Source organism: Aricia agestis, chromosome 2, assembly GCF_905147365.1.
Source record: "Aricia agestis chromosome 2, ilAriAges1.1, whole genome shotgun sequence".
Lineage (NCBI taxonomy): Eukaryota > Metazoa > Arthropoda > Insecta > Lepidoptera > Lycaenidae > Aricia > Aricia agestis.
In genome coordinates this window covers 9,898,426-9,911,929 of record NC_056407.1, presented here as the reverse complement: position 1 = coordinate 9,911,929, position 13,504 = coordinate 9,898,426, and the positions used below count along the sequence as shown (strand labels likewise).

Here is a 13,504-nt window from a genome sequence, read left to right as displayed (position 1 = left end):
CGGTAATTTAAAAATACATTGCAGGCGGAATCATGCCAAACTTGCGCCGCGGAACTTCGGCATGGTGTGTTTAGACACTTAGCCTAATGATAATATTTATATTCAAGAAAAGCATACCTTTGGCGTTTGAACGCTGAGTTCAATATTGTAGAGGAAATATTTGGAGTCTATCGATGCAGTAACAGCTGCAATACTGGGTACGCTCGACTGAAACACAATTTTAATATACCATTATGGTTAGGTGGGAAGTAGAGACGGAAGTTCTCTTTGTTTTGCCAATTGAAATTAACGTTAAAGAAGTTCAATTCTCGTAACTCTGCTACGCATTCTAATATGCATATACACAACAATATAGTCTATTGTATATTATATCATATTGTAGTCAAGAGAAGTTATAAATGAAAAAGTGCATATGAGAATTTAGCTAATTTGGATTTTATATTATCAATGATTGAACTTTTCTAGTAGTTTAGGTGTGTGTGTGTGTCAATGTTTATTCGTGAATATACATGAATCTAAAGTTTCAAAGGTTGTGTTCTCAAAATTCTTGTTATTGAGAAAGTAATGCCTTTGAATTTACCTCTTTGGTGCAGCGTTTATCATGCATGGTTTACAAGGAAACAGTTTGTGAAATAACACAAAGACCTACTGCAATCAAAAGATTGTGCGAAATGCTCCTAAGATAGGTTCCTAAGAAGTACATAGTAAGTCCTCATGTATTTTAAATTTTAATTTAATATAAAACTAATACTTATTATTATTATTGAGGTACAAAAGTATTTTTGGTAATACCTAATAATATATGTTCCTATGATAATATTATGTTTTATGAACAATAAGTTCCATATGTTTGTTATGCAATTCTTATTAAGTAAGTCTTCTTTGGAAAAGTACTATAATGTAGGTTTTTATTTTTGAGTAAAATTTAGTGATTTACACTATTGCCATCATATAATACCATATTGTAGAATGTAGCTAATTTGGATTCTATGATATTATCAATTATTATTTAACTTTTCTAGTAGTTTAGGTGTGACAATGTTTATCCGGTGCATGTTATACATACATCAAAAGTTTACAAAATTGTGTTCTCAAAATTCTTGTTAAAAGTAAGTAATATGCCTTTGAATTTACCTCTTTGGTGCAGTGTTTATCATGCATATACCAAAATACTTCAGGTTTACAAGGAAATAGTTTGCGAAATAACACAAAAGCCTACAATGCAACTATAAGATTGTACCTGTAGGTTTTTGGTGAAAATTCATACTTATTTTACAGTAATTATACACGACACTTGTGTTCCTTATACCTTGTATGTGTTTCTTGTGTAAGTACTAAATCAATGCAGTCTTAGCTCATCGCACAAATGCAAACCTTATTGTTGACTAGACATATAGGTAAGTATATTGTATTATTATACTACACCTCACTTATGTTATTATTCTGAAACCTCACTAACACTAAATGGATTACTAAGGTCTCTAAGTCTTTACTTATGTATCACTTCGTGATTAACTTGAGAATACTTAATCGTTTTCCAAAATTTTTGGACACTTCGAATGTTTAGTTTTTTGGTTTTAATAACGAATTATTTTCACTAAAATATATGCTATAGACTAAAATATAACTTATTAAGTAACTAACCAACTAAACAGCAATATAATTTAAGACTAAAAAGTATGTAATATTAATAAATAAAATTACTTAAATGTAAACTATTCAGTAAAAGCTACTCGTTGGTTGGTGTTTATTGAATTGCTGTATTTGACGTAAAAGCAAGCGAGCTTATGTCAGAAGTGTTGTCATGATACGAAATTATTACTCAGTTAACAATGGAGAAGTGAGTTTTGTGTCACGTGACCACTAACTGGCTGGGAAATAGAGGTCATGGTACCAAAATGCGAGCCAGTCACTATTCTGGCTGGCTTTAAGAGCTCATGATAGAGGCCCTGGTCCACTTAAAACTAACTGCAACTTTAAATTTGCCTTGGAGAATACGAATTTTTCGCATAAGTGGTACTCAAAAATTTAAGCAGCATTTAAATATTTCAGAGACATTCCAGTATTCGGGCGTTAGTCTCTTTAATAGGCAGATACTTCACCTGATCGGGTGAGGGATGAGTGACGTCAGCTCCGACGAGCATCACGTCGCCGCCCTGCAGGCACTTCGGCAACGACGACACCTCCAGAGCTTGGTTCACGCCCATCAACTTCGAATTGATCTGTTCATAAGACAACGAAAGAATTTTGAAAATTGTTCCATAAACTTCGAAGTTATGCTTGAACATACAAAAAAAATCGGTTCAGCGGTTTCAGCGTGAAGAGGTAACAGACAGACAGACAGACAGACGGACACACTTTCGCATTTATAATATTAGTATGGATAACTTGCCTTCAAGAGAATGTTACGCATTGTCTGCTCATTCATCTTTCGGTTAGCCGTGAAGTCTTTGATACACTGAGTTAGAACTCCCACGTCGAGTTCAGCAGTTCGCTTTACCTGAAATACAAGACAGCCATTATTTATTGGACACCAAGTGACGTCAAATGTCCTTCGTATTATGACAAAAAAAAACAAAAATATTAAGACACATAATCAGAGTAGACAGAATGATAGAGTATGCCGACTTAGAACTGATGTTGAAATTTTTAAATTTGACGTATTATGACGAAAATCGTCGCTAGGGTTGTTAACTTGTTACCTACGAATTTAAAACTATGACATATTCGCTGGACGTGTCTCTCTTTGGTCGTATTGTTGTTTGTGTTTTGGCACATGCGATTAAAATTGTCAGAATCCAATTTTGAAATCTTTATTTTTAATATTTAAAAATAAATTATATCAGCCAGTGCGAGGCACATTCCGTTCATAGTCCTAGTGAAACCCGACGAATTTGACAGATATTGAAACCTGTCCGTCTCTTTGCAGTCGAACTACTGGTAGTTATGTCTATTGTGACATAATCATATTCCATTAAACAGTACTAAACTTTAATTAAATATTCAGGAAAAAATAATACCGCCATCCGATGGCAGCATTAGATTTTTTTTGTAAATTTTTAATACCGCACTACGCGACAGATACATAACTTTACACGAGTACTTACGAATCATGTTGTGTCGTATGGGGTTATGTGTGGAGGCTCCAAAGGAAGGTTTGTAAGGAGGTACATCCCAAAGCCCACTGTCATTATTTCAGACGTTGTATGTCACGCCGATCTCAAATTTCAATAGCGCGATTCAAAATTTGGCGCTGTTCGCAACGCTATGCACCAAGCTATGTAGTTAAGCCGAGTGTGGTCTCAATTTAGGAGTCTCAAAAATAACGCCTAGTGCGGTACCGTAAATATTTTCAAAATACCTTATGGTAGGCATCCCTGTCTCTATTAGTGATGATGACGACGACGAAATTGACACCTTTGTCAACCATTTGGTGGAGCGTGTTCCTCAGATCGCGTATCTGTAGACTCTCCCGTATGAACATAGGCTGGGCAATTTGCATTCCCATTTTACGGCCAACGCTGATCATCTGGAAAAGGACAAAAGAACATTATGCGGACGATGCAATATAATTTGGAAAAACCTTTTTATTTTCGTCATACGTCATTAATTTTTAATATCTGTCAACTTTTTTATCACATGAAAATTGGTAAGACACAGACTGCCTGCTCTTTCTAATACCCCCCTCCCCTTTCCGCGTGCAGGGAATAGTAAAATATCAAAAGTGGAACTTGTTGTACGCCAGGTACATTAATAAAAGAAAATACTTACCATGTCAACGATGGGCGGAATTGGGGTAAAAGACGGATTTCCTTCCACGAGCATTATAGCCCACTTATGCAGCGCCTGCGCTTGCAGCAAGCCTGGCGCTTGCCATGCTCCCCTCCTATAAAAAAGAAAAAAACTTGAGAAATAAACGCCATCTACTGACGCCCAGGAATACTTAAAACGACACTTTTGTGAATTTGTAATAAAATTTATTTAAACGTCTGGTAGATGTCGCTGTTTATTCTCAAAACCGCCAACTAGCTGACGCACAGGAATACTATCACCGCTCACAAAAAAATGTTCAATAAAGAGAGTAAAATACAAAACGTATGACGTCACACTATGGCGGACAGTGTTTTCGGCGCCATTTATAAGGCATATTTTTCAATCAACATTTTTATGTGTTTCTACTGTGTAAAATATTAAAATATTAGTTTTTTTTTTGTGAAAATGAATGATTAAGAAGCGATTAGCATGAAGAAAAAAATTAGGTCAAGTAGCCTATCATGCTTGTAAGTGTGTAGTACACATATTTTTACACACAGATGAAACCAATTTCGGTTTCGTTTGACAGCTCGAGATTGTTGCTCTATTCCGCTAGGTATATTAACTTTATGGTCTAGCCTCCTTTCGCAACGACGAACGCGCCAACGAACGCGCTAACGAACTTCGTTCCAAAAGGTCAAATGTTTTATCTGTAACTGTACGACTTGTATCCTGCACTTCTTTACAAATGTGACAAAACATCAGCGCAAGTGTCGCGTCGCTCTGCTGCAGCGTAGTATCGCCTAGTGCGGTCTCATTAACGAAGAAATTGATTCATAGGCAGTTAGCGGGCCCCTAGACGATAAATTTCATTGCGCGACTAGCGACCCGCCCCGGCTTCGCACGGGTATAAAATATATTATGATGCACTGAAAAAATTATTAAAATCGATTCAGTAGTTTTGATTTTATCTTATATATAAAAAAATCTCGTTTAGTCACTTCAATAAAATAATAATATGGGCGAAATACTTTAATATTAATAATTATATTAAATAATATTAAATATTATGTAGTGAAACCCCTCCCGCGAGCGCCCCGCATTGGTAGCGCTCACTTCGAAACGGGCGTAAATCGCAATATTTTAATTTCGCCATAACTTCTAAACCAAACGTCCAATTTTAATCATTCACAGACCAAATATAATCTACATAAACTGTACTTAGTGATGAAATAATTTATTTTGGGAATAAGGATTATTAGCATGAGTAAAATAAATGCGTTTTAATGTAGTCAGAAAAAAAAAATCAAGATTTTTAAATAAAAAGATGATTGTTGTGCCTCACTTGACATAGATAGGTATAGTGTGTCGCGGACATTTTTGTAGATATTTATAAGATCTACATTTACTTAGAACATTGTATAGTTCTATCTTGTATAGTTAAGGCAGCGTATGCAAAATAAGTAAATTTTCTGGTTGTTTCCGAAAAACTGAAATATCTTACGAAACCCTATATTTTCCAAAATAAAAAGTAGCCTATATTACTCGTAAATAATGTAACTTTCGAATGCTGAAAGAATTTTTAAAATCGTACCAGTAGTTTTTGAGCCTATTCATTACAATTAAACAAACAAACAAGTTTACCTCTTTATAATATTAGTATAGATATCACACACAATATTCATTGAACAACTTATTTGACAATAGGATTGGAAGACGGGCGCCTTCTGTGTTAACTCTAGAGTACTCTCACCGTCTCACAATAGGAATTGCTGTTTTTGATGGTTAATAAGAAAGATCTTAAAGCGTGGCACTTAGGGCCGGGATGCGTCATGCGTCATCTTTGAATTTTGAATAACAACTGTGGCACTGACACAGGAACGCATCGTGAGTTTCTACGACGCGACGACGTGCCGTGTATCGTGGCACGTTACGATGTCCTGACGTAGTTTTTTACTATGCTCGTCGTGAAACGACGCCTAAGGCTGCCTTCACATTGAGTCGCGAGTAGTGCGGCAGCCGCGCGACTTCTATCTTAGTATAGGAAGGCAACCTAACTTACCTCGGCTCAATATAGTTTCGTCCACCGCAGTTCAGTTTTGGAACTTTTAATATTTTCGCATCAATAGTCGTCAGCTGGTCCGAAATGTTCAGTCCAAACTGCTTGAATTGCGGGTTAGAGGCATATTTCATCTGAAATTACATACATCAAATTACTACGTTTGCGAAATACTGCTAAAAATAAGAATTTTCACATACTAAATGGGACTAAGCTACAGCAAGATGGTTTGTCTTCGGCGGAGTGCAAACCGGCCGTTACAGAACTTCACAATCGAAGACTTGAGTGGAAGAACACGACAAGTAACATTTTGTAACATACGGACATTTACTCATTTTTCCCCTTATAATTTAAACAAACACTTGTAACTTACCTACTTCATCACCTGGCTATAAATATATGTGGCAATACACATAAAATGAACAGTTTTTATTTCAAATAATTTTTCCGAGCCTCTATTTATGCAAATAAACGGCAATTTTTTTCTGGTTCTTCCACTCACGTTATTAAGTAAATTTTTACACAAACGGCGCTAGTAAGAATCTTTGCATAGTCCATAGGGCCATTCTGGTAAGTGACACAATATTTACTTACATTTTGAATCACTTCATGTATTTTCTTGATGCGTATGTTGGGGAATGTGGCAGCCTCTTTGACCATGATAGGCAGTTGCTTGTCACTTAGTTGTTTGTTAATAGGCTGTATCAAACAAAAAATATCATCATGTTCTATTCATAAAAATAATGGTTCTATTCTATTCATAAAAATAATGGTTGCAGTCCAAACATAAGCGCAAAATAAAGAACAGAAAGTGATACACACGTGCTAGAAATGCATGCAAATAGTAAATACTTAGAAAACTCCTAAAATTACTTTCACATAGTAGGTAGTAATAATAAATATAAGTCAAAACTGCTGAATCGATTTTAATATTTTTTTCAGTGGCTATATTTTTCATACCCGATGCGAAGCCGGGGCGGGTCGCTAGTAATAATTATAGCACTTACTTGGCCGTACACCACCTCGAGTAACTCCATAGGGTAGTAAATGTTCTTATCTCTCGGTCCAACCCAAATGCAATTCAAGTTGGGATATTGAAGCCTGCAATAAAAAAATACAGTCAGAAAGAATGCAAACGCGTATTCGCGTTACAAAGTAGAAACAGGCAGAATGCAAACTTATACTTCGTAGGCACAAATTTCAAAACCTTAGAAAATATACAACTTATTGTGACAGAAATTTAACTAAGAAAACTATGGTTTATTATGACAGAAATTTCTGATAGTCAAAAGTACATGATATAGTTTTAATGTTTTTTAAGCAAACGCCTTAGCTTTTAAAGAATACATGCAAATAAGGCTTATTATTTGCATGTTTTGATAAGTTGAATTTAATAATATATGTGATACGAAGGCTACGATATTATGTGCCATTTACGAATATTGTGCTAGAACTGCTAGAAGAGTCCCAGGAAAGGACATATTATGCTATCTATGTCCTTTCCCGGGAACTCAAGGTCTTAATTCATGGGCGTAGCCAGGATTCTATATAGGGGGGGGGGGGGCGGGGGGACAATTTAAGAAAATCCTATGAGTATATGACAATAGTATTGAAGGTGAGGTAAAAATTAAAAACAAAATATGAGAACTGGGAAGCGAACTGGGAATTGGGATTGAATGCAGGAGGCATTCAATCCCGCAACTCTCTCCGCTCCACGTTTAGGTATGAAACTCGGGAGCGTCAGCGACCGATCGCTCTTGTAGGGGTAAACCCCCCCCCCCCCCTGCCCGTACCTCGCTACGCCCATGGGTCTTATAAAAGATGTGGTATAATAAGTATTTAAGTACCTATACTTCTTCGTAATCTCGAAGTATTTCTCGACTGTGCATTTCATAGTTTGTCCTTTGTCATCGGTGATACTAAACCCTAGTTTACTAGGCGGAGCGACGATTTCATTACAAATGAATTCACGTTTCCTTCCACTCTTCGAATCACCTCCAATCAAAGCAGTCACCTGCCATATTAATATGAATTAAAAATAATATATTATAAGTACAATGAATTATTTTCATAAATAATAATATTAATCTTGAATTTATTAAATGTAACAAAGACGGCCCACTCAGATGAAAAATTTGGGTGATCATTTTTTTATGATAAAAACTTATGGCGTAAAACTTAACACGTACCTACCCCGTATTACTTTGAGTATGACAATTATTTTGTTACGCACATCTAAGCAGATTACCATAATATCACCAAAATATTCCTAATTGATTTTACCCAACTTATTAGCTACTAGATATTATAATACAGTAGTTTACCCGCAATCCTTTCAAGAAATGTTTAAACTCCTCAACACCTCTCTGACCTTCCAAATCTCTTCTGGGATCCAGGTTGAAATCATTCTTCAACGCTTGCAGTATTGTCTGTTGCTTCGGGAACCCTTTGTGTGCAACTAGAAAAGACAACGGTAATATTTAGTTGATGGATAATAATTGAAGACGTGAATGGAAGAATCGAATTGAGAAATTGTGTTTAATAAATGTTTATAAAGGTGGAGGAACGCGCCACATTTAACGATCCGTTGCATAAAATAATGTGAAACTATCCTATTTATATATATAGCACCCTATTTAACGACTTCACTATATTATGACATTTAGTAAAAACGATAAACGTTACAGTCAACGTCTTGACGAGTTGTCCTTTAGTCATTCAATAGAATGGTGTCATTCAATGAATGCGCAAGTCATTCAATCGAATCGCAGATTGAACCAGATGACTGCGACAAACTCTTAGAGCTGGCGCGCACTACGACTTTTTGTCGCGCGATTATTTTATCGACCTACACAAATTCAAATAAAATGCCACTTTATGACATAGGCTATTGGTTTCATTTTGCTCTACGCCACTGAAAAGCAGCGGCGGCGTGGGTTGCTAAACTAATGTTGGTAGAAAATGAAAGCTATAGCCTATGTCATAAAGTGACATTTTATTTGAATTTTTTTCGGTCGGTAAAATAATCGCGCGGCAAAAAGTCGTAGTGCGCGCCAGCTCTTAGGGTCAATTCGACGCGACGCGTAGATGCATTTGTTTTGTATAGATTTGACAGATTTGCGAGACGTCCCACGCTCACGAAATCTGTCAATTCAGTACAAATTTAGAAATGCATCTACGCGTCGGGTTGCGGTCTGAATTGACTCTTAAGGTGCCCATGCACGGGACAATTTGTCGTTTCGATCGATCGTCAAGAAAATCGTCCAATCGATCTTTTGAACGTAAAATCGTTTGCGATATTGCTACACACGTACAATTTGTCGGTCGATTTTAACATCGAGGAGATAAATCGTTACGATAATTGTCCCGTGTATGGCCACCTTTATGGGTTTTTGTCTTTGATGTTCTGTGAAACAAATAGCTGCCTACAACAAATATTTTGGAACAAATCAACAGTATGGCGTCGATTGACGACGTCAAAATCACTGACCGGTTTACTACTGGGTTATATTTCGGAATTTACGCCTTATAAGCCTTTATGAAGCACAGTCAAATGTAACAATGGTAGTTATTTGTATTTTTTCACGTTATATTAGGTACTTAGATTCTCTAGCAAAACAGTTCAGACTCTGGAATTCGTTTTTATACAAGCAAGATGTAACAAAATAAAATTATAATAATATGAATATTTTCTGTTAATTTACGTGAAACATAATATTCAGCTTAACTTAGTTACCATCAATATTAATGTAGGCTCCGGAGTTAAATACCGCCGATTGGAAAAGCCCCGTCCACATTTCCATTCCATAGGTTAGATCGATCGGCTGATTCGGACGTCTGAAGTATTGACGACCAGCCTGTAGAGGAAGTAATAATAATTAACTTTTTCATATTATAAAGTTGTTTTTTAAATCTCCAAGCAATGTCACATACCTAAAAAGATAATTATTTCTTACAACAGTTTTATAAATAGTATATTGAAATGATCTAAACTCGGAGATATTTTCCCTCTCCCTAGCAAATCCGTATTTTTACCAAGGGTACAAAAACCTACCTTCACATAGTTTCCTAAAGTTCCTTGTTGCAATATGACATCTATACACTGTATCGCTTCCATTGGCATCTCTAAAGTCGATCCGCCTTTTCTCATGTAACTGAAAGAAATTAAAAATAAAAATATTATTATAAATAACATTATACTATTATATTAATTAAACCAGACGTTTTTGATACACAGAGACAACGTGATGTTATGGCCTAAAGCCTTCCTTGATTAATGGACTATCCAATACAAAAATATTTTTTCGATTAGACCCAGAAGTTAGTGAGATTAGAGCGTTCGAATAAACAAAACGAAAAAATAACAAACTCTTCAGATTTATCCATACTCCCATAAGAGAAGTAATTAATTGCGTATGCCATTTAAAAATTTGGTTTGCAAGAAATAACAGCTAATAAATCATTTTGTCAGCATACAAAGATTTTGTTAGCAATAATTAAAATCAGGCTGCAATGCGTGTTCTGTAAATAATCATGACAATGGTCAGCAATTTAAACACATAACTGGCAGCGAGTTTTAGTATGTATCTGCAAAATAAACAGTCGCTCGGCAGAATAATTACTTGGTCGGCAAGATTATACATTCGGTCAACAGAGAAGACATTTCAGTATTTTATTTTATTTCATTATTAATTTATTTATTTTATTAATTAATAAAGACTTAACAGAAGGCCTACTTACCACGGATACCGAAGCGGGGGGACGGGGGGTGCAGCCCCCCCGAAAGGGGGGCTCGGGGGGCGCAGCCCCCCGCCAAAACAAAAACAAACACAATCCAGAAAGTCCAAAAGTAGGTTAGGTTAGAACTTAGACCACAACACAGAGGGAGCCGAGCGAGCGCAGCGAGCGTGCTGCGGCAGCAGCCGGCGACCGTCATAAAAGAAAAGGGGGGCTCGGGGGGCGCAGCCCCCCGCCAAAACAAAAACATAAATCCAAAATTTTTTGCTTATTCTCTGAGTGCTTACCAAAATTTAATAAAGTATAGGCCACTCATTGCAGCTTTGATAAATACTCAGCTGCCAAAAAAAAATTACTGCTGTTCAGAATGATATATATTGCAGACTGATTCATAAATATTTGCTGAACACAAGTTGCTGTCCAACTATCAATTTTAGCTTACCAATTTCATATTTCTGCTCTCTAATATTCCAATACTTTGCTAACCGTTTAAATAGCACCCTTTCCATAATATCCATACTTATATACTCATAATATATAATAATATTATAAATACGAAAGTATGTCCGTCTGTCTGTCTGTCTGTTACCTCTACACGCCTAAACCGCTGAACCGATTTTGCTGAAATTTGGTATGGAGATGCTTTGAGTCCTGGGAAAGGACATAGGATACTTTTTATCCCGGAAATGTACAGTTCCCGCGCGATAAACGAATTTTGGCGCAACGGAGTTGCGGGCGTCATCTAGTAATAATATGATAGAACATGCATGTTGTCTCTTTCTTGTCCGAATAATATAGTTACTTGTTTTGATGCAGACAATTGCTCAATAATTCATCAAGCCCCATAAGCTCACCGGTGAACGAGACACAATAGAATAACTGGTCGCTGTTAAGCATTAGTGTCCTAACCCACAATTTTTTTTGTTGTTAAATTTTGAATGCAGTCTTGTTCTAAATCATCTACAGAACATAACTGCATTCATAACTCAATACGTAATTTTTGTGTGTTAGTACACGAATGCTTAACAGCGTCCAATTTACTATAGTCTCGTTTTCCCACAATCGACGGGTTTAATTGGGAAAAGTATGACTTTTGACATTTCTCTTACTTAAAACATATTTGATATACTTACTTAGATATGGTAGACAAATCAATAACACCAGTGTGTTTAATAACAACTTGGAATGACATTGCTGCATTGTTGTCGTCTAAAACCTCCACCTTAAATAAGTGTCATAGTTTTAATAATTTTTAATGCTTAGTGTATTTTGATAATTAACAATTCCTCCGTTGTAATGTTATGAAAATAAAGTTAAAAAATATTTTAGGGTCGATTTATATACGCCTGAGCGGACGGACGATTCGGCCGTTACACAAAACGAGACAACAAGTAATTGTATGAAACTATTTTTAGGGTTCCGTACCCAAAGGGTAAAAACGGGACCCTAGTACTCTTCGTTGTCTGTCCGTCTGTCTGTCTGTCTGTCTGTCTCCAGGCTGTAACTCAAGAACCGCTAGAGCTAGACTTCTGCACAGATTATGTATATCTGTTGCCGTTTTAAACAAATACTAAAAATAAAGTAAATATTTATGGGGGCTCCCATACAAGAAACGTGTTTTTTTTTGGCCTTTTTTGCTCGTAATCAATAACGGTAACAGCTAGGCCCTTGAAATTTTCACAAAATCCTTAATTATATTTGTACTTTAATAATTAACTAGCTATTTAACTAGCTAGATCGATTTATCGCCCCCGAAGCCCCCTATATACTAAATTTCATGAAAATCGTTGGAGCCGATTCCGAGATTATATATATATATATATATATATATATATATATATATATATATATATATATATATATATATATATATATAATCTCGGAATCGGCTCCAACATATATATATATATATACAAGAATTGCTCGTTTAAATATATAAGATAATAAAATTTAAATAAAGTAAATATTTAAGGGGGGCTCCCATACAATATACACAATTTTTTGTCTACTGTCGCTCTATACCGGTACGGAACCCTTCGTGCTTTTAAATTTGTTTTATGGTCAGTAGTCCGGTTAACGAATGACTCAAAAGAGGGTATAGAGTGCGTGAGCGGGAACCTAAGCGATTTCTGGTGGAACTTATTCAGGGTGATCAGGGACAAAACATACTAAAAGTCCTAACGTCTAGGAGGTGAGCCGGAGGGAGGGGACAATTCTCTAAATTTTTGGTTTTGTTTTTCGTCAATAACTAAAAAACTATGCGTTGTAGCAAAAAAATATTCTATGATGGCTTTAAAGCTTATTAAATTCTCTATAAATTAGATTCTATACTGTTTTTCCAAATTCTCATCCGTTTTCGAACTACACGCTCAGGAAAAGTGAAAATTAAAGAAAAAGTGGATTGGCGGGGTATGGGGTTGTCATATTTTTTTTTATTTATTAGTTAATTTAGAAAAATCGAACGTAGAGGCATAGCTTTAACAGACCCCAATATTGTATAAAAGAATATTGGGAATTTGTATGGAAAAACAGTGTTAGCGTTCCCTCTTACTTACATACAATATAATTGCTTGTAATTTCGTGGTGTTGCGGCCAAACTGCTCACTCGCGCAGACGCATGTAAATCGAGCCACAATATTATTAAGTGTCAATATAATGACATTAGGTATTTCAAATTATTATACCTATTTTATGTAAAACCCAGTATACATGTAAAAGTAAGTCAGTGAAACCGCTGGCAAAACTTATTCTTAATAATATATGTCATTACAGCATACTTACACCTGTTTCCAATGTATCTGTTACACTTCTAGTTATTAGTTTCAGTGTAAACATGTTTTTAGTTTGATCAAACGCAATTGTATGATCTTTAAAGTATTTATTTTTTACTTGTTGAAATACTTTAGGCATCATTTTCTTTGGCTTGTCAGGTTTCACATTTACGTCATAACGGTG

General features: G+C 35.7%; 1 protein-coding gene across 5 annotated transcripts in view; it reads right to left on the bottom strand.

Moving 5' to 3' along the window:
* The window catches only part of LOC121738774 (protein argonaute-2-like), a 38,245-nt gene that overhangs the window by 6,878 nt on the left and 17,863 nt on the right, over positions 1–13,504 (bottom strand). For all 5 annotated transcript variants that reach the window (XM_042131021.1, XM_042131010.1, XM_042131035.1 and 2 more), the window contains 14 exons: positions 13,331–13,504; positions 11,683–11,771; positions 9,867–9,966; positions 9,549–9,669; positions 8,137–8,270; positions 7,660–7,826; positions 6,820–6,913; positions 6,407–6,511; positions 5,816–5,946; positions 3,772–3,886; positions 3,362–3,529; positions 2,393–2,500; positions 2,103–2,222; positions 118–207 (listed from right to left, as the gene is read on the bottom strand). In XM_042131021.1, coding sequence (XP_041986955.1) covers positions 118–207; positions 2,103–2,222; positions 2,393–2,500; positions 3,362–3,529; positions 3,772–3,886; positions 5,816–5,946; positions 6,407–6,511; positions 6,820–6,913; positions 7,660–7,826; positions 8,137–8,270; positions 9,549–9,669; positions 9,867–9,966; positions 11,683–11,771; positions 13,331–13,504 — 1,716 coding nt within the window. The remainder of the gene's footprint in view (positions 1–117; positions 208–2,102; positions 2,223–2,392; positions 2,501–3,361; positions 3,530–3,771; positions 3,887–5,815; positions 5,947–6,406; positions 6,512–6,819; positions 6,914–7,659; positions 7,827–8,136; positions 8,271–9,548; positions 9,670–9,866; positions 9,967–11,682; positions 11,772–13,330) is intronic.